This window comes from Triturus cristatus, chromosome 2_1, assembly GCF_964204655.1.
Source record: "Triturus cristatus chromosome 2_1, aTriCri1.1, whole genome shotgun sequence".
NCBI classification, from domain to species: domain Eukaryota; kingdom Metazoa; phylum Chordata; class Amphibia; order Caudata; family Salamandridae; genus Triturus; species Triturus cristatus.
Genome location: NC_140581.1, coordinates 363,823,533 through 363,844,508, shown reverse-complemented (window position 1 = coordinate 363,844,508; position 20,976 = coordinate 363,823,533). Strand labels below are relative to the sequence as shown.

Genomic DNA, 20,976 nt, shown 5'->3' with positions numbered 1-20,976 from the left:
TAAAGATGGCGACCAAAGGTGGGAGCTTCCGGAGGAAGCGCGCCAACGTCACGAAGGACACCAAATGGTGGTATGTCGACGCCCAGATGGGCCACGAAAAAAAAAAAAAAATGACTACAACTCCAGACCCAACCACTAGGTGGCGGAATAATGCACAGCATAGTGAATCCAGAAAGTTTCACGCAGCAAAACTGGCACATACTGCAGTTTGGGAATTTGAGTTGGCGGAAAAAACACATTTTTCCTTTCAAAAATGCAAAAGTATAAAGGACACGCTAGTAAGGACCAGACCTTTAACTCCCACATCAGATGATTAAAGAAACACAGTTAGAAGCCTAAGGGGTATACCAGAAGTAACAGAACATCACCCTGTGGAAGTGCAGTGTGTCACCTAACCAAGACCACTAAAATATTTAACTTGGAACCTGGAAAGATATGGACACTACAGTAGCATACCAACTGCAATTCATCAGGAGTAGTCTATTTGATCACCTGTATATGTGGACTAAGTTACGTGAGGATGCCGACAAGGAAGGTTAAGAACAAGATAAATGAACATAGAAGCATCATCCGGTTCAAAAGGAGCACAACAAAATTGATGGACCATTTCATCAACCAAAGACACACCCCAAATGACATGACCTGGGTGGTAATAGAACTGTGGAATGGAGACAACATGGAAACCCACCTGTTTGAGAAAGAACGCTGGAACTATCGTATGTCAACACACAAGACAGGTCTAAATGATAACACCTCTTGGCACAGTATTCTACAGAATAAACAGTGTTAGAAACTACAGAAATATATAACAGAGAAGACGCTCCATCATATCCAAAACCACCAAGACTGGTATCCCTTTACCCACAAACAAAGCTCACATGTCCGCAATCTATAAACCATGGACAACAGACTTTCAGCAGACTGATTCACTGACCCAAACAGAATCATCATACACAACTAGCACATTATGTCAATAAAGAGAGAGGAGGAGGATGATATTACTTCTCCAACTGAAAACCAAATCTCTCGTGAATCACAGAAGAACAATGGCACTACCACCGGCAATCTAAATATATAAAGCTCCCTTTTTTGAAGAACTCATTAGTATTATACTGGTAGATGTGGAGGGAGATACCATTGACTTAATATAGCTGTGAACCGAACCAAATTACTGGGGAACGACAATAAAAGAGAAAGAAAAATATTGAGGTTACCCTCTGAAGTATAACTCTAACTTCGACCTGTAAACCAGAGTGAATGAGGAGCGTCTAAGTTTCACAGGTTGAATCTACGTTTGGAAATAGCCGTGAACCAATTCATATTGAACAAGTATTACAAGTAGATTTGCAGGTCTGACTAACGTTTGTAAATAACAAAAAAACACGGTATGATGTATGTGGAGTATTTGTACACTTGTCCGGTCTTACCAACGTTTAAAGAGCCATGAACATAAAAAAAGACTATCACTTCTTGATCCAAGTCATAGTTAACAAGGATTATTTGGTAGTCTTGTAGGTCTGACCACCTTTTGTAATAATCATGAACCATTGCAGGAACGCAGAGCCATGCAAAGACCGACACTGGCGCCAAAAATAAAATCTAGGGGCCTGAAAAAGATAACCTTAACCCTAGATGTCAGTTCGCAGAACGGGGAGGATGGGTGGGTCGGTGAGGAATCTAACTAAGAAAACAAGTTACTTACCTGTAACTTTGGTTCCCCAGTATTGGTAACTTTCATAGATTCTCATGCTTTGTATCATTCCCCGTCGTCGGAATGGGAGCCTCGGTAACAAAAATATATATATATATACATATGTATAACCATAGAAACAAAAGAGAAAAATAGGCCTAGGCCTCATCTCATTTTGTAGTATATCACCCTCTTTGTGTAAAAGAGCCCAAACTTTTGCCAGGGCCAATCAGCACAGCCTCACCCTCTGGAACCTTCCTGAGAGAGCTCAGAGCCTCAGATTTTCGTAGCCGTTGTGCCAACAGCCACTACCTTAGTAACCGGCAGAGCTTTCCCAGGGGAGGTGGGTGGGCGCATGAGAATCTATGAAAGTTACCAATACTGGGGAACCAAAGTTACAGGTAAGTAACTTGTTTTCTTACCCCAGTATTGGAACTTTCATAGATTCTCATGCTTTGTATCAGAATAGCAAGCAGTAGATCACGACAAGCACATTTCGGTAATTACATGGCTTTACAAAATCATCTCAGTACACATGATAAAACAACCATTACTGAAACCAAATGTGCTTACCAGGATGGAGGGATTGTAGGGAAAGCTCACCTCTCATTGAAAAAGATTCCGGAGGACTGCTTGACCAACCGCAGCGTCAGCTCGTCCCACCGATTCCAGGCAGTAGTGCTTCGTGAAGGTGTGTACACTGCTCCACGTTGCTGCCCTGCAGATGTCCTTAATCGCCACTCCAGCAAAGAGAGCCACTGAAGACGCCATCGCTCTCGTAGAATGCGCCCGGGCCCTTTTATCCAAAGGTTTGCCCGCAGCCTGATGACAGTACTGAATTGCACTGGAGATCCAGCGGGAAATGCCACTCTTGGCGAGCGGTAACCCCTTCCGTGGTGCACTGTAGGCGATAAATAGTTGAGTAGACTTTCTGAAAGAGCGTGTGCGCTCCAGATAGAATTTCAAGCATCTTTGGACATCCAAAGAATGCAATGTTCGTTCCGCTTGAGTGGAAGGACGCGGAAAAAAGGAGTTCAAAATTAAGGGTTCATTCAAATGAAACTCCGAAGGCACCTTCGGGATGAATTTTGGGTTGGTTCTCAAAATCATGACATCCCTCTTGAACTGTAGAAAAGGCTCCACTATAGAGAGCCTGGAGTTCACTAACTCTCCTAGCCGAAGTCAATGCTAGGAGAAGGGCCAGTTTCCAAGATAGGAACTTCAAGTCCGCTTTGTGAATCGGCTCAAAGGGCGCTTTCATCAGTTGAGCCAGTACCAGGTTAAGCTGCCAGATAGGCGGAGGTGGCCGGACCGGAGGATACATCCGAAATAACCCCTTAAGGAACTGCTTAACAATTCTTGCAGACCATAGAGATGGCCCCGATGTCTTCCGTCGAAAGCGGGATAAGGCAGCCAGATGCACCTTGATCGAAGAGTGCGCCAGACCTGATTTAGCCAGAGACAGGATGTAGGGCAGAATCTGATGTGGCCGGGATTTGTAAGGATGGAGTTTATTCCTCTGGCACCAAAGGCAAAATCTCTTCCACTTTGCCCTGTAGGTCTTATTAGTGCTTGGTGCCCGTGCCTGAGATAGAACATCCCTGCATTCCTTAGACAGATTCAGATGGCGGAATTCTCTGTGTTCAGGAGCCACGCTGACAAGTGAAGTGACTCCGGATCCGGATGGAGGACTTGCCCCTGATTTCTCGATAACAGAGATGGAATCAGTGGCAAGCGAATCTGGCGATCTTGGGAGAGGAGTAGGAGTTCCGAGTACCAGAACTGCCGCGCCCATGCTGGAGCAATGAGGATCATTTTGCATGGTTCTGCCCTGACCTTCCTGAGAACTCGAGGAATGAGGGGAATCGGAGGAAAGGCGTAGCAAAATGCGCCGAACCAAGCAATCGAAAGGGCATTCCCCAGAGACCCTCGCTGGGGAACCTTGCTTGCGTAAAACCGGCACTTGGCGTTCTCCGGGGTCGCAAAGAGGTCTATGGTCGGAGTACCCCATTTCTTGAACACTGCCTCCAGAGTGGCCTGATCCAGCTCCCACTCGTGTGTCACCTTCGTCTGCCGACTTAGAGCATCCGCTGTGATGTTGAGACACCCCGCCAGGTGCTCGGCTCACAGAGTGATCCTGTGAGAGATGGCAAATTCCCAGATCACCTGAGCTTCTTTGGACAGCGTCCGTGATCTCGTTCCCCCTTGCTTGTTTATATAGTGCATGGCCGTAGTGTTGTCTGTCCGGACCAGCACTGCACGGTTCTGAAGTCTGGGGAGGAACGCCAGCAAGGCTAAGTGAATGGCCCTCAGCTCCAAAAGATTGATGTGGCGCAGTCTGTCTGCTGGACTCCAGTGACCGCTGACCTGAAGCTCCTGGAGGACAGCTCCCCACCCTTCTAGGGAAGCATCCGTGGTCACCACCATAGGAGAAGGAGGGATTCGGAACGTTAATCCTCCTGCGATGTTTTCCTTCACCAGCCACCATTCGCAAGCCGTGCGCATGGCAGGTGTTATCCATACTCTTTCGTTGAACGATCCTTCTGCCTGACGCCACTGTTTGTCCAGCTCCTCCTGTAGAGGACGCATATGTAGCCTGCAATGCGGTATCAAAGGTATGCAGGATGAGATTGATCCGAGCAAGGACTTGTACTGTCGAACCGATACATGTCTCTTGTGCAGTATTAGACGAGCTGAAGCGGCCAGTTTGCCCTGACGCTCCTCTGACGGACGAGCCGTGCATCGTCTCGTGTCCATAATTGCCCCAAGGAACTTCCGTGACCTGGAGGGTATCAGTTCCGACTTGGACACATTGAGCTGAAGACCCAAATGGGCGAACAATCTTATGCAAGTTGACACAGCCTGAGACGTTGCCCTGAACGACGGAGCCTTGATGAGCCAGTCGTCCAAGTACGGGAACACTTCCAAGGACTGCTTCCTCAGGAAAGCAGCGACTGGTGCCAGCATCTTCGTGAAAATGCGGGGTGCCGACCGAAGGCCAAACGGGAGCACCTTGAACTGGAAATGGCTCTTGCCTACTGTGAAGCGTAGATATTGCCTGTGAGCTGGGTGGATCGGAACATGAAAGTAAGCATCCTCTAAATCCAGGGATGCCAAAAAATCTCCCGGATTGAGCAGCCTTAGAATATCCTGGAGTGTGACCATCCTGAAAGAGAGCTTGATGAGATAGGTGTTGAGCTCCCTGAGGTCTAGTATAGGACGCCATGCCTCCTCCGTCTTCCGAACCAGGAAGAACCTGGAATAAAACCCCTTGCCCCTTTGTGAAAGCGGCACGGGCTCTATCGCCCCCTTGATGAAAAGCTGGTGGGCTTCGAGATGTAATAGTCGGAGATGTTTCGCTGCACAGGCGTCTGGAGCTCTTGTTGGAGGAAGATCTTGGAACTCCAACGTATGGCCACTCTGAACTATGTTCAAGACCCACCGGTCTGATGTTAAACGCACCCAGCTGTCCAGACAAAAAGATATCCTGCCCCCGACCGGTGTTTGTGGCAGGGGAGGAACAGTAGCCAGAGCCAGGAGGCCGCTATTGCCTCTTGGCGTTGTCTCGTCCCTGACGATTCTGACGTCCTCTCTGGGACTGCCGAGAGAAAGACGCCGACTGTCCTTGGCGCTGGTTGGAATATTGTCCTTTATAGGACTGTCCAGATTGAGAGGAATACTGTCGTTGGTTTCCTCTGTAGTTAGAAAACCCCCGACCACGTACCCCCTTAAATGGCACCTTGCGGTAGGTCAAAGAGCCTAAGGACTTAGCTGTATCGGTGTCCTTTTTAATGCCTTGGAGGGCGTCATCCACATGCTTTCCAAAAAGCATCTCTCCGTCAAAGGGGAGGTCCAAGATCTTATTCTGGACCTCCTGGCGAAACCAAGTCGCCTTCAACCAGCCTTGGCGGCGCAAGACGGCTGAGCCCGCCAAAGCCCTGAAAGCAGTTGAGGCAATGTCCATCGCACAGTCGATGACTTCCGAAGAGCATCGTTCTCCCTCCATCAGCACCTGTCTGGCTTCGTCTTGACTAGTTTCTGGTAGCTGGTCCAGGAATGGTTCCATATCACACCACATCTGGCGGTCGTATCTGCCCAGAATAGCCAGAGAATTAGCTGCCCGCACCAACAAGCTGGCCATGGTGGAGAATCTTTTACCCACATTGTCCAGTCTTCTGCCTTCTTTATCTGGAGGCGTGGTTAAAGGAGTGGACGGATTCTTAGATTTACTTTGAGCAGCCTGTGAAATAACAGAATCCGGCTTAGGTTGTCCTAGAAGACACGCAGGACTGCCCTCTGGTGCCTTGTATTTCTTCTCCAGCCGGGGAAGAACCGGAATGACGGTTGCTGGATTCTGCATTGTCTTCAGTCCCTCATCCCAGACATGTTCTATAATGGGAATTGATCTTACAGACTTCTTATATTGGGCTTTAAAGTCATATAGGAAGCAGTCGGACTGCTCCACCGTAAAGGGCAAACCAAACCTCTTGGATGCCCGTTCCATCAAATTATGGAAACCACCAATGTCCACCGGAGGCGATATATTTGTCTCTCGGCCTACAGCATCAGGATCCTGTGTATCATCAGGGTCCCCATCTGGATCCCCTGGATCTGTAAGAGGGATCACCTGTCCCTCGTCGTCTTCGTCCGTATCTCCATCGTCCGCGTCATCAGCAGGAGGTTCCGTACCTGAAGGTTGGGGAACCACTAAGGGCAGCACTGGTGAAATGGACCGAGGTACCTCTCTTGGTAGAGGTGGCAAATCCATTGGCATGTCACGTGGCACTTCCAAAGGAGAAGGACGCACTGGAGTGCGATCCGGCAACGTCGGAAAACGAGATCTATAGTCTTGCAGCATCTGTTGCAAATCCGACACCAAAGCCACTGGCAAGGCAATTAGGTCCTGCCTTAGAGGGCGGGGGCGTAATCCCTGTTGGTGCCCCTCCTGCCCCTCTGGGCCATAAAAATCCTCCGTATCTGTGTCCTGCTGTTTGACATTCAGGTCTGAAAGGCTGTATGCGTCCCCAAACTGCCCATCCTCCTCATCCTCCTCCGAGTCCTCGAGAAGCATGGATGGTGGCAAAGGCGTGACCCGCCTAGGGGAAGTCATGTCCGGTGTAATCACTAATCTTGGGGTTGAAAAATCCAAATTTTTCGTCGTCGACGGTCCCGTCGGCGGTCTCGTCGACGGAGTCGATGGCAACGGGATTTCCAATGTCGACGCACTCGACGACGACTGAAAGGCAACTGTCGTCGACGGAGCTGAAATCGTCGTCGACGATGAGGCCGTCGACAGTCCTGTAATCCTCGTCGACGGAGCAGACGTCGACGGAGCAATCGTCGACGGGGCAGCTGTCACCGGAGCAGTCGCCGCCGGAGCTGTCGTCGACGGAACAGTCGTCGACGGAGCTTTCTTTTTCGTCGACGTAGTATGTTTCATCGTCGGCGGAGCACCAGTCGACAGTCTCGTCGACGAACTTGTTGTCATCAACATCGACGAACTCGTCGTCGTCATCGTCGACGTGGTCTTCGTCGTCGACACCGCCGTCGAAGACGACGAAGTAGATATTGTCGACGGTCTCGTGGACGACCCCATGGAAATAGGCTTAACTGAGGAGATCGTCGTCGACGTACCTGCTGCCGCCTGCGTCGACGGACGCGGTTTCTTCAGTGGCACCGACTGAGGAGTTTCTGCAGCCTGTTTCTTTACAGGTTTCTCCTTCTGGGACGGAGGGGTAGATGTAGCAACCCCCTTATTGTCCTTAGGGGCTATGTCCACAGTAGCCCGTCCCTGCCTCTCCTTTACACTGTCGTGAGGAGATTTTTTGGGACCAGCCTCCTCAGACCTGTCAGAGATCCCGTGAGGGGCTTTGAGAGGAACCTTGAGAGGGGGTTCCGCAGAAGTGGAGGGCGATGACCTACCCCTCTTCTTCGATCTCCTGGAGGAGGTGCCAGAGATAGATTCTTCCTCATCCGAAGAAATGACCTCCCTGGTCTTTATCTTCTGCAGCCACGTCAGCAAGCGCCCCTCTCTGTCTCTCAAGGTCTTGGTCGAGAAGGTCCGACAGATTTTACAGTCGGTGGCCTTGTGTTCCGGGTACAGGCAGTATATGCAGTTCTCATGCCTGTCTTCCACAAACAGTCTCTTCTTCCCACAAGAGGCACAAGCCCTAAATAAAGCTTTCTTCTCCTTTTCTGACATTCTGTCTCAAAAGATGGTAATAAAGATATCCAAAAGTAACTCTGTGAAAAACTGAGCAGAGCTCAGTGGAGACTCCCTAGCACAACGTGCGGTAGAAAAATCTGAGGCTCTGAGCTCTCTCAGGAAGGTTCCAGAGGGTGAGGCTGTGCTGATTGGCCCTGGCAAAAGTTTGGGCTCTTTTACACAAAGAGGGTGATATACTACAAAATGAGATGAGGCCTAGGCCTATTTTTCTCTTTTGTTTCTATGGTTATACATATGTATATATATATATATATATATATATTTTTGTTACCGAGGCTCCCATTCCGACGACGGGGAATGATACAAAGCATGAGAATCTATGAAAGTTCCAATACTGGGGTAACTAATGTTTCTTACAAATACATCGTTACCGAAGGCAAGTAACTTGTTCATCTGAAAGAAACACGTTAGTTAGATTCCTCACCTTAGAATAGATACCCAAGCAATACCATCCCCGGTGGTGGGTCTGCGAACCAAGATCACACCAGAAAGTCCTGGAGGACAGAAAGGCCAAAGAAGCCATCCCTCCGGACTTGGCTGTCAAGGCAATAATGCCTGGCAAACGTGTGTAACGAAGCCCACGTCGCCGCCTGACAGATGTCCTGCAAAGGGACACCCCGTCCCAAAGCAGTGGTAGCCGCCGTGGCCAGAGTAGAATGGGCGCGCAGCCCAACAGGAGGGTCCTTTTTTGCCAAGGAGTAACAAATTTTGATGCACAAAACGACCCACCGAGAGATGGTCCGTTTGTGCACAGCTTTCCCCTTCTTAGCGCCCACGTACCCAACAAAAAGCTGGTCGTCCACCCGGAACTGTTTCGTGCGGTCCAGATAAAAGGAGAGCGCACGTTTTGGGTCCAGACGGTGGAGCCTCTCTTCCTCTTTGGAAGGATGCGGAGGCGGAAAAAAGGTGGGCAAGGTGACAGACTGCCCAAGATGAAATGGGGTCACCACTTTCGGAAGAAAGGAGGGACGAGGCCGAAGGACAACCTTGTCCGGATGAACAGAGAGAAAAGGAGGCTTTGAAGATAAAGCCTGGAGCTCACTCACCCGTCTAGCCGAGGTGATGGCTACCAGAAAAGCAGTCTTAAGCGTCAGCAGACGAAGAGGACAATTATGAAGAGGCTCAAAGGGAGCGCACATTAGAAATGTGAGAACAAGATTCAAGTCCCACTGAGGCATTACAAAAGGGACAGGAGGGAACGTGTGAGTAATGCCCTTTAGAAAGCGTGTAACTACAGGGGACTTGAAAAGAGAAGGCTGATCAGGAAGCCGCAAGAAGGCAGAGAGGGCAGCAAGATAACCTTTCAGGGTGCCCAGGGCAGAGCCCTGCCGGGCCAAAGAAAGAAGAAACAGTAGAACCTCAGAAAGAGGGGCGGAAAGGGGATCCACAGCCTTTGCTGTGCACCATGCCACAAATTTGTTCCACCGGCAGGCGTATACCGTCTTTGTGGAGGGACGCCTGGCTGCCAGAATGATATCACAGACTTCAGGAGGCAAGTCAAATGGCATCAACTGCCGCCGCTCAATCTCCACGCATGGAGGTGGAGGCTGGACAGGTTCGGGTGGAGGACCGTCCCCTGCTGCTGCGACAGAAGATCCTCCCGAAGGGGCAGACGGATCGGAGGATCGGTCAACATACTGAGTAGCTCGGGATACCAGTATCTTCGTGCCCAATCCGGAGCCACCAAGATGACTTGGGCCCGGTCGCGCCTGATCTTCTTCAGCACTCTGGGCAGAAGTGGTATAGGCGGAAAGGCGTACAACAGAGCGCAACTCCACTCGCGATGAAAAGCGTCGCCGAGCGAGTGCCGCCTTGGAAATTCCAACGCGCAAAACTGCTGACATTGCGCGTTCTCTTCGGTGGCGAATAGATCTAACCAAGGCTCTCCCCACTGCTGAAAGAGACCTTGCGCCACTTCGGAGTTCAGACGCCATTCGTGATCCATCATGCACCGGCAGCTGAGTTCGTCTGCTCTGGCGTTCAGAGAGCCCGCCAGATGTTGAACCACTAGGGTGACGCCCTGGTGTTCCAGCCACGTCCAGAGGCGCAGAGCCTCCTGACAAAGGGTCCACGACCCCACCCCGCCCTGTTTGTTGCAATACCACATGGCGGTGGTGTTGTCCGTGAACACCTGCACGACACTTCCCCTGACAGAGGGAAGGAAGGCTTTCAGTGCAAGTCGGATCGCTCTCAACTCCAACAGGTTGATGTGGAGACGAGACTCCGCCGGAGACCAGATGTGAGAAGTTGGCCTGATGTATGATGTCACTAGTTCTAGTGTACACCTTATATCAGTCCAAATACCCTTATGGTGATTGGTTGTAAAGTCAACCTTATAGACCAGCTATCCTAGTGGTAGCATGGACAAGAGCAGTCTTAGGCTAAACTCTGAATGGCATGTGAAGCCAGCTGTGATACCATATATAATCCCTTGAATACCAAATGAAAGGACACCACAACAGATATATATATAAAATAAAGTGTATTTATTCTAGTCAAACCCTCAGCACTCTTTGAGATTCGAGGTAAGTACAACACAGTCTTATTCAAGCATACATTAAGTCACACAGGTAAGTAATACAGTTAGGCCCTAGGGGCCACGCAAACCATATACTAAGTAAGTGGTATAAGGACCACTGTCACGGAAATAGGATAGGCCTAGGGAATCGCTGGGGCTACACTATACTACCAAAGGTTAGGAAGTGGGAGGCCCACGGGATTCAGGTGCAGAGTGGAAACACTCACGCGTAATGCGTATAGTCGATAGAAATAGTACAGTTTAGAAATAAACAGTTTTAGGACACTTCCGGAGTAGCTAGGAAGTCGAGACTTGAAAACTAGACACTAGGATAGTCACTACCCTGATGAGCACCGGAGTACCCAAGTTACCTAGCCCACAGGCTGCGGGTGCATAGGTGTGAAGTTGAGTCGGGTTTCGTCGTCGACTCCTATGGATGCCTGAAGAAAGATCCTGACAGGCAGTCAGTGAAGAGTGTCCGGTGGATCCCAAGGCGGGGATCAAGAAGAGAGGAGACCTGCAAGCAGAAGGGACAGAGTCAAGGTCACTAGCCAGTGACCACGTGGAACCAGGAAGGAACCAGGCGATGTCGTGAAGATTGCAGGTGAAGGTGAAGCTTGTCGCTGCAGCCACGAGGACCAGGGAACGTCGAGGACGACCAGGACCAGGAGGCGAGCTGTCCCCCGAAGGCTCTTGCTGTCGGCGGCGTCGAAGTTGGACTAGGACTCACCAAGCCTTGGCAAGCGGAACCCACGAAGAACGGAGGACTTGCTTCTGGTGCAGACCAGGAAGGTCTGGGGTGCTTCTCTTTTTCAAAGAAGCAGGAGCCAGTCTGGAGGAGCCAAACCAGCGGTGAAGATTACAGGATGCGTCGTCACAACGGCCACTAGCCAGCGGGCAAGCAACCGGACATACGCGGCAAGCAGGAAAATGCAGAAGGGCCCCACGCAGGACTCGTGGAGTGTGGGGGGCTGATCTTCGGTGCAGATGGTGCTTGGGGTTGGGGCTTCTCAATCCCCGGTGCACAACTTCGAGGGTGCCTCAGAAGCTGCGCTTGAAGATACTAGCCACTTTTCCCAGGTAGCCGGTCCCACGTCTCTCGTCGCCTCCACGGATCTCAGCTCTGCTGTGGATGTGGATCAGGGTCGGAGAAGTCTGGAAGTCAAGGCTCTGGTCGGGCTCTGCAGTCGGTCCCTCGTAGAACTTTCGCAAAGCAAAGGGTAGTCTCTTGATGGTGCCTGTTTGCACAGGGTAGCCACTCCTTGGCCACAAGGGAGATTCTTCACTCTTCTTCTTTCGTCGAATGTCGAAGGTCCAGAGTTTCTGTTCAAGTTGCAGGTTCAGGATAATCTAAAGTCTTGAGGCCCAACTCCCACTCTTATACTAATCTGGGGGGCTGGGATACCTGCTAGGTCACGCCTTATGGGTGGGACCTGGGAGGGGGGTGGTTACACCCCCTTCCCTTTGTCCAGTTTCGCGCCAGGACTGGGGCTGGTGTGCCCCAGCACCGGTTTGAACTGGACTATGCATGGGACACCTTGTGTGCCCCAGGCATCTCATTCCTTTCAGCCCACCCTGCCCCAATACACTAAAGGCTGTCTGGGGAGGTGCTAGCACCCCCCCAAGCAGGAAACCTATTGTCCAAGCCTCCCTTGCCGGGATCACTCCCAGCAGCAGGAGGTCAGACTTGTGTCGTGGCAGCAGCATCCATTTTGTGATGCTGAGGCTTTGGTCAGAGGTTACACAGCAAAGTAGGATTTTAACATGTCTCTCCCTCTAGAAGGGAGGAATAATATCCTCATCACCAGAAATGGTATGGGGGTATTATTCCAAAGTGTTAGACACCTTACACGACATGTTTTGATACAGCCAAACCATAGTTACCATAACCGTTTAAGATTATAAGGCACTATAAGAGTATATGGTGGCTATATCATAGAGCAGCTATAAGGACATGGTTCCGAAAGCTGCAGACAGGCTCAGCTCATGCTAGAGCACCATCTCACATGTTACCAAGCACTCTGCCTCCAGGATTGTTAAGGCCTGCCATAGGAGTGACTGATAGGTACGCATGTGTCTATATATAAGGGTAGATATAGGCATACTATATCTAAGCAAGGGGTGATTACACGACCTTGCCCCAGCGGCGTGATCAGCCAGTTGTGTCTGATTGGAAGGCCAGACCAGGGGTGGCATAATACATGCTGCAGCCCCTGGGAGGCCTAGGGTACACCTATGCCCTGGGTACCTAGGGTACACTGTACAGGGTCCAATAAGGTGATCCTTACCAATTGGTTATGTACCTAGGGTACATGGAGTCCATCTTAAAGAGAGAGCAGACAGCCTGAGACCCTGAATGGCAGGATCTCAGGCCAACTAAGTCGAAAAACCAGCAAGACACTAGGCAAAAAGTTGGGGGTAACCATAGTCAGATATCCACCTTCCTACACCAGAGGCCTCTGATCTCCGCCTCTCCCATATGGCCACCCCATCCCAGGAGGGACGCATCCGTCACTACGACATGCTCCGGTTGGGGAAGGGAGAGGCTCTTGCCCATGACCCAATCGCGGTCCGTGAGCCACCACTGCAACTGCCGTGCAGTGCCCTCCGAGATCAAGACATGGTCGGACAGGTTGCCGTGATGCTGGGCCCACTGAAACTTCAGGTCGCACTGCAGAGCCCGCATGCGCCGCCTGGCGTGATGCACTAGTAGGATGCAGGAGGCCATCAGCCCCAGAAGCCGCAACACTAGCTTGACCGAAACCCAGGATAGAGGCCGAAAGATGGGAATCAGGGCCTGAATATCCCGGACCCGCTGTTCCGGCGGATAGACCCGGAACTGCGCCGAATTGAGAACCGCTCCGATGAAGAGGAGCTTCTGAGAGGGACTCAGGTGTGACTTCGGCACGTTGATGGAAAATCCCAGCAAATGCAGGAGATCCGCCGTAGTCTGGAGGTGGGAGACTACTGTCTGGGGCGAGCCCGCCTTCAACAACCAGTCGTCGAGATAGGGGTAGACTGGAAACCCTGATCTGCGCAGATGAGCTGCGACCACCGCCATCACTTTCGTGAACACCCGAGGGGCACTGGTGAGGCCGAAGGGGAGCACCGTAAACTGAAAGTGCTCTGGGCCCACCGTGAACCGCAGGTAACGCCGGTGGGCCGGCAGGACGGGGATGTGGAAATATGCGTCCTGCAAGTCCAACGCTACCATCCAGTCTCCAGGGTCTAGGGCAGCTAGAACCTGAGCCAAAGTCAACATCTTGAACCGTTCCTTCCGGAGGAAGGCATTGACGTTCCGGAGGTCCAAGATAGGGCGTAGGCCCCCTTTGCTCTTCTTGGGAACCAGAAAGTAGTGGGAATAACGACCACGACCTACTTCTGGGCTCGGAACGCGCTCGACGGCCCCCTTGGCCAAGAGGGCCGAAACTTCCTCGTGGAGAAGATTCAAACAATCCCCCAAGATACGGTGGTGCTGCGGTGGCATGGCTGGAGGGGTCGTCTCGAAGGGGAGGGAGTAGCCCCTTCGGACGATTTGCAGCACCCACCTGTCCGATGTGATGGACCGCCAGTGGAGCAGGTGATGGCGAACTCTGCCGCCCACTGGCGTGGAATGGGCCTGAAAGCTCGGACTAGGAAGGTTTTGAGGCGGATGCTGCCGGGGTGGATGTGGGCTGACCTCGTCGACCTCCAGAACCGCCTCGGCGGAAACCACGTCCGCGACCGCGCGCAGGTTGGTTCTGCGGCTGGTGGCTAGGCGTACGTGAGGAGGCACCCCTTCCTTGGCCACGGAAGGGGCGAAAAGTGGAAGTTTGCGACTGCGGGGCCGAGAGGCCCAAGGACTTGGCCGTAGCCCGGGAGTCCTTATAGCGATTCAGCGCACTGTCCGCTTTCTCACCAAAAAGGCGAGTGCCATCAAAGGGCATGTCCATGAGAGTGCTCTGGACATCACCCGAAAAGGACGTGGACCGCAGCCAGGCGTGACGTCTAAGCGCCACCGTGGTAGAAATCGCCCTACCCAGCAAATCCGTAGTGTCAAGCCCACCGCGGATAGCATGCCGCGCTGCATCCCTCCCATCGGCCAGAGCCTGGGTAAGTCGTGTCTGGACCTCCTCCGGACACAGGGGCAGCACGTCCTCCACCGTATCCCACAGAGAGTCGGAATAACGGTCCAAGAGACAGGCGGTGTTCAAAGACCGCAGGCCCAAACTAAGGGAGGAGAACAGCTTTTTGCCAAACTGTTCCATTCTCTTGGAATCCCGGTCCTGCAGGGCGGTCGGGAAGGAGGATTGGGAGGTAGAGGCCTGGATAACCAGGCTCTCGGGGGTAGGGTGTTGGGACAGAAAACTGGGGGTCGCCCGGAGCAGGGCGGTGGCGCCTGGCGACGTTCCTGTCCACAGGAGGAACTGTGGAGGGCTTGGACCAGGTGCCCTGCAGAACGTCAATGAGGGCCTCATTGAATTGCAGCAGAGGCTCAGTGGAGCTTGCTGCAGACTGAAGCACCTCAGTGAGGACGTTAATCCTCACAGCCACGGCAGGTAGCTCGAGCCCAAGGGCTGCGGCCGCCTTGCGCAGCACCATAGAGAAAGCAGCACCCTCCTCCGAAGCCACAGTCGGAGGAGAGATGAATCCAGTGTCTGGAGAGGTATCCAGACCACTGGCCTCACCCAGTTCATCTGCCCAGTCCTGGGACAGTTGAGCCTGAACGGCCATAGGATCCTCGGATCCCTCCCATTCGCCCCCATCAACCGATTCCTGGTATACAGGAGGAAGGATCAGAGCCGGGCGTTAGACAAAATGTGTCTCCAGCGGCGCCGAGAGCGGCGTCCATCGACGCCGTAACGGCGCCGGGCCCGGAGCGGGGCTGAACTGGGGGTCGACGCCGAGCGGAGCCGGCGTCGGAGGTGGTACCGGTGTCGACGCCGGCGGAGGAGGCGTGACGAGGTCGACCGGCGTCGGCGGGGACTCGGGAACGGGTCCCTCGGGCGCTTGCAGCGTCGAGGCCGGAGCCGTCGACGGCGCCGGGGCCGGAGCCGCCGGCAGGCAAGGTTGCCCAGTCGGGTCCGCGGGGCCCGAAGGCGCGCCAGCGGGCGTCGACGGCGGAGCCAGGTTCCTCATGGCCGAGAGGAAGGCACTGACTTCCGCCGGCGTCGCGTCGGTCCCAGGGACCGGTGGGTATGGGGACTTGTGCGGCGCCTGCGGCTCCGCCGGAGCCACGGGGGTGGAACCACCCTGACCCTCAGCCGAGTCGCGCGACCGGCAACGGGAGTCCGAAGAGCGGTGTCGCCTCTTGGACTTCTTGGAGTGCTTCGACTTACCCGAAGACTTGGATCCCGACGACCGATGATGACGTCGGCTGCGGCTCCGCGACCGATCCTTGGACCTCCTCCTGGACCGGGATCGAGAGGGGCGCGGAGCCGAGTGGCGAATCTCGAGAAGCTTACGGGACCGCTCCCGTCTAGCCTTCGAGGTCAGGGCCTTGCAGTCCGAACACGACTCCGCGTCGTGGCCGAGGCCCAAGCAGTAAAGGCACCGGCGGTGATGGTCCGTAACCGACATCAAGCGGCTACAGTCAGCACAGGCTTTAAAACCAGGCATCCTACCGGCACCGGAGTCGAGACAAGATCAAAAAGGATCGAAAAAGTTGGTCAAAAAGTGACTAAAGGGGTAGCTCTCCCGGATCTGCGCTTACTGGCGCGGAAAAAAGAACTGACGTCAGCGCGCGAGGGCGGCGTCTAAGTACTCAGACGACGTCATTCCGGCGCACGACGCCGACGACGGACGCGGAGCAGCAGACGACGCCTAGCGACGCGCAAGGGGTATTGCGGACGAAAAATCTTCCGGATCCAGTCTGACGCCTGGGGATATTCTAAGGTGAGGAATCTAACTAACGGGTTTCTTTCAGATATCTCTTTATGGTGCACATTATAAACTAAACAGTGAGAGAAATGATAGTGATTTATTTCTACTGAAGCGGGATCAAGGCTGATTTACACATGACTGGGTCTAACCTTAGATGGCATGGTGGGCAAAAAGAATAACGGACTTGGGTGCAACTCGAGCAATTACCAGTGGCTGAGATTAATTCAAGCACTTTTTTGTTTACTTCAATGTGATGAATCCAGTGCAAAGAGTATGACCAGCCATGGGCCCTATGTTCGCTGAGCCTCTGGAAACAAGGTACACCAGAATATGAGACCCAACTAGGGTGAAACAAGTGTTGGGTCGCTTGTGTTCCAGTTCAGAGCGGACCTGGCTTTACTGTTCAGACTAGTCTACCACTATGTAATCTAGGATATGAATAAGGTGAGCAAAACTAAAGAAATCAGAAAGGCAGTTGATTAAAATAGTCTTAAATGGAGGGCTGGCAACCTCGGATATTCTGTCATACTATCAAGCTTCACATCTTCTAGTCCTTAACGAATGGTGGTACGGGGACAGGGGAGACCCGGCATATGCGCTGGAACGGCAGCTTCTGGGACACCACACGCTGCATACACTCCTCTACTCGGCGTCCCTGAGGGGTGCGCTGCCCCCGGTCACACAGGTAGTGTTTCAAATCTGGAGGCAGGCCTTGCGCCGTATGGGATGGTGGCAGACCTTTACTCGGGAGACTCCCCTGTGGCACAATGGGCGTTTACCCCACTTGGCGGCCCTACAAGGGTTTAAGGGATGGGATGACATTGGCATCTCCACGCTGGGAGACGTAAAGCGAAAGACGACACTCAAATCTTTCCATGAGCTACAGCAGGAATTCCATATGCCACGTGAGCAATTTTTTCGATATCTCCAGCTCAGGCACGCCCTGTCGCCCGCACTGGTGGGACTGGAATCGCTTCCTGACTTCAGCCCATTGGAGGCGAAAGTCTTCATGGGGAATCTGCCAGATAAAAAAATTTCCAGGATCTATCAATCCCTGGTTACACACAGCTCCCACACACTGAGCAAACTTCGGGGGGACTGGGAGGCAGATGTGGGCGCTCTGGAGGAAGAGGACTGGAGGGAGGCGCTGGCCGCCCCGCGAGGTGCTGCCATAGCCATGAGGCTCCGGTTGGTTCAATTTAAATACCTGCACCGGGTGTACTTCACGAGGGTGTGGCTGTGGCGGGCGGGGCTGATTGCATCCCCGGAGTGCCTGAGGTGTGGCAGGGAAGAGGGCACATTCTTTCACACTATCTGGCAGTGCGCTTCCCTTGATCGATTCTGGAGGGGAGTGTTGGCGTGCCTCTCGGAAGTACTGGGGTGGGAGCTCCCCCGCTCGCCGCGGCTGGCTCTACTCCATGTCATGGAGGATATAGGGGGTAATATATACAAACGTCATCTCTTGCTGTTGGGACTCACTCTGGCCAAGCGGGATATTGCAAGGGAGTGGAAGGCGGCACGAGCCCCCTCCATGTTGAGATGGAAGAACGGCCTGGACTTCTGTATGGGGCTGGAGAGGCCCGTTTGAGGCCAGGGGGTGCCCACGCAAACACTTTAAGATCTGGAAACGATGGGCAGATTACCGTGGAATTGGGCTGGAACCTCCCGCAGAGAGGGAGATCAATCCATAGGGGCAGCTATTCACGGACGTTGGTGGTCCTGGGGGGGCAGCGCAGGGGTGCGTATGCTGCGAGGGGAGAGCGGGATGGACGGAAGGGGTAGAGTAAGGCTAGCGGTAGGAAGTGCGATCTTTGGGGGTTGGGGGGGCGGGAGGGGGGGGTTGGGACGGGAGTTATTGAATATACAACTGTCTATTGCCTCTATGTACATGTATAAAGGATTTGGCAGACGTCTCTGGGTTACGGGGCTCTGCATGGTGATGGCTATATTGACATAATAAAATTTGTTTAAAAAAAACAGTCTTAAATGGTAAAGATGTTCAAACATCCATCACAAAACAATTTGTGAGGGCCTATTTGATCACTTTGTTTTGATTTTTTTCAAGACCCCAGCTAAAGAAAAAATATGCTTTGAAATACCCTATTTGTGCAAGGAGGGCTATCTAGTTGAGGAGTATAATGGGCAGTAGAGACATTCCTGCTGTCATTTTAGCGCACTCTTTCACCAGGTGTTACAATAAACTGAAAAGATTCAATCGCCTGTTGATCAATCATGGTAATAGGATCAGCAAATGCTAAATTTGCTCTTCAAATGATAGTGGCAAGATGGTAGACAATACTGACAGGCCTCATATTTCCATCAATAACAACAGTCTTCAGTAAGTACCCAACGCAATTTTTTCAATAGGTTTCTTCCATAGATACTTGCCGAAAGGTAATTAGCAAAAATATATTGTCTTGGAGGGCAAAACATGAAAAGAGATCATCAACAAATGAAAAACATAGCTCAACAGGAAGAATAACCACAAGAGGTGTCCAAGAACTAAAGATTACAACCACACGAGACAAGGCAACGCTGGAAACAGAAAACATTTGTAATATGCCTTACCGATAAAAAGATTCCCAGTATCAGTTCCAAAGAATGGGTCATTCACTACACAATGTTTAAAGTTGCTGACAAGAATAAAAGTACACAGAATTCAACAGGGACAACTCGGTTTGCAAAGGAGTAACAAAAAGAAATCAGACATGATCCTTCTCCGTGTAGTAACTCAAATACTATCAACGGGCAAAACATTTTAACTAAAAGTTAGAAAATAGTGAAAGCTTTATGAAACAGAAACTAACAGCATGGAGGAAGTAAAATTATGTACCTTGACCAGCCTGCCTGGTTGCAAAAACGGCAAGCAGTATTTGGGCTTATGAATGTATTCTTCAATCTCTTTACTTAGTTTTGCAAGCTGCTGCCGAATCTTGTAGTAAGTAACCACACTTTCTTCATTTGGAATTTCAATCTTATTGTACTGCTCCTCCAATTTCTTCACCTCTGAACATAACATAAAAATTCAAATAGTTGTGTGAATAAATAAATGAAAATAATTAATTCAAAACTGATGTAGACACAAACATATTTAAAAATACGCAATGTAGCAAGAGTAAGAAGGGGGAAAGAAACAAACATTTTTACAATAGAAGTAAAGGCTCATGGCTGATTTGAGGGGGTTATATCCTGAGCTGATCACAGATGAAGGGTTCTGATGAATAAGTTACTTATCTTCAGTAATGCCTTATCTGCTAGAGACAAGATATAGCCGCAGATTCCTTACCTTTGAATTATCCCCAGGTGCCAGACTGTATCTGGAAACTTTTCTACAGTAGTACTTATGCACATCAGTACAGGGCGTCGTCTACCAGATGTAAAGTCATAGTCCATATAAACCCTCCTCCTATGCGATGACGTCAGTTTCTCCGCCAAAGAGGGATGGCATAGAGGATCAACAGCGCATTCAAGACATTACCAGTAACTGAATGAGTCCATGGGGAATTAGGTTTTATCTGACATCTGGGCATATAAATGATAAATATGATCGCAGTGACTAACGTTGCCGGAAGACATTTCAGCTGTGAAATATCAGCAAAAGCATTGTAACCTTCCCATTGGTCTTGTAATCACCAATGAGAACGGGGTGTCTAGGATTTAAACCAATCTGAGAACTGGCACCATGTAACAGTATTTCTAACATTGATAAAGGCATCACGCCGAAGCACGTCTGGAAGAATTGCTCCGTAATGAATCTTTTACCCTGTGAGTGCTCCGTACCTGTGTGGTTGTAGCTGGTGTATTCTATGCGAGCTCCTTCCCTCGCCAACGGTAGCACTCGCCCTAGGAGTTCAGCAGCAAAGGTGGTACCTTGGAGAGATATAAATATATATATCCATCCTACTGGCGGTTGCCAGTAGGTAGTTATAGTTGGGGCCTAGTTTCCATAGGAAAAGCGTTTTTTGTTTTCCCAATATCTTTGGCGCCGGTTGATGAATATTCGGGAAATTTTCAAAACTAGTGGCCCGCTCCGGTCTTGAAAGTTTGGGGGTGATTCGACAAGCGGGGGCTGAGAAAAAACTGCTGAACGGAATTACACCAAACTTGTTTCAGAAAGAGCCCTTTTTAGGTGTCGCTGAGTCAGCACGCATGCGCTGCTCGTAGAGATATGGCACTGAAACCAGGCACCGCATTTATTTATTCATTTGATAGCTATTATCTTTTTGTAAATTTTGTGTTTACAACTGAAAGTCTATTATTTAGGACTATATTTATAGGAACATTTTAGAATAGTTATACCATATTTCAAATTGAGGATAGTCTTTTGTCCATGGCCATGAGCATTAACGATCACGAGGTGCGAAAGTTGAATATAATGGTGGTTTCTACAGCGCGTCAATTTATGTGAGCCAGGCCACCCGTGGTGGCCGAAACGCGTCATACCATCATGTCAATCCATTAAACAACATTTGTAAAAGCACATACCTTTGGAGTCCATGTCTTTGTGGTGCAAGTGAAGCGATTCATCTGGGATTGCTTATATCATATATACATATTAAAACTTAAAATGTACTTGCATGTTTCACTATCCTAGTTCAACACTAATCCTCTATGGGTCCCGGAGTAGCGTGCTACTCGCCGAAAAAGCTCTTTGACGCCTCGTCAGGGGTAGTAAGCGCT

At 51.1% G+C, this 20,976-nt stretch overlaps 1 protein-coding gene across 1 annotated transcript in view; it reads right to left on the bottom strand.

Moving 5' to 3' along the window:
* The window catches only part of MTREX (Mtr4 exosome RNA helicase), a 780,177-nt gene that overhangs the window by 269,830 nt on the left and 489,371 nt on the right, over nt 1–20,976 (bottom strand). Inside the window, exon 17 of the mRNA XM_085631304.1 lies at nt 19,130–19,302. Within this exon, the coding sequence (XP_085487430.1) occupies nt 19,130–19,302 (173 nt within the window). The remainder of the gene's footprint in view (nt 1–19,129; nt 19,303–20,976) is intronic.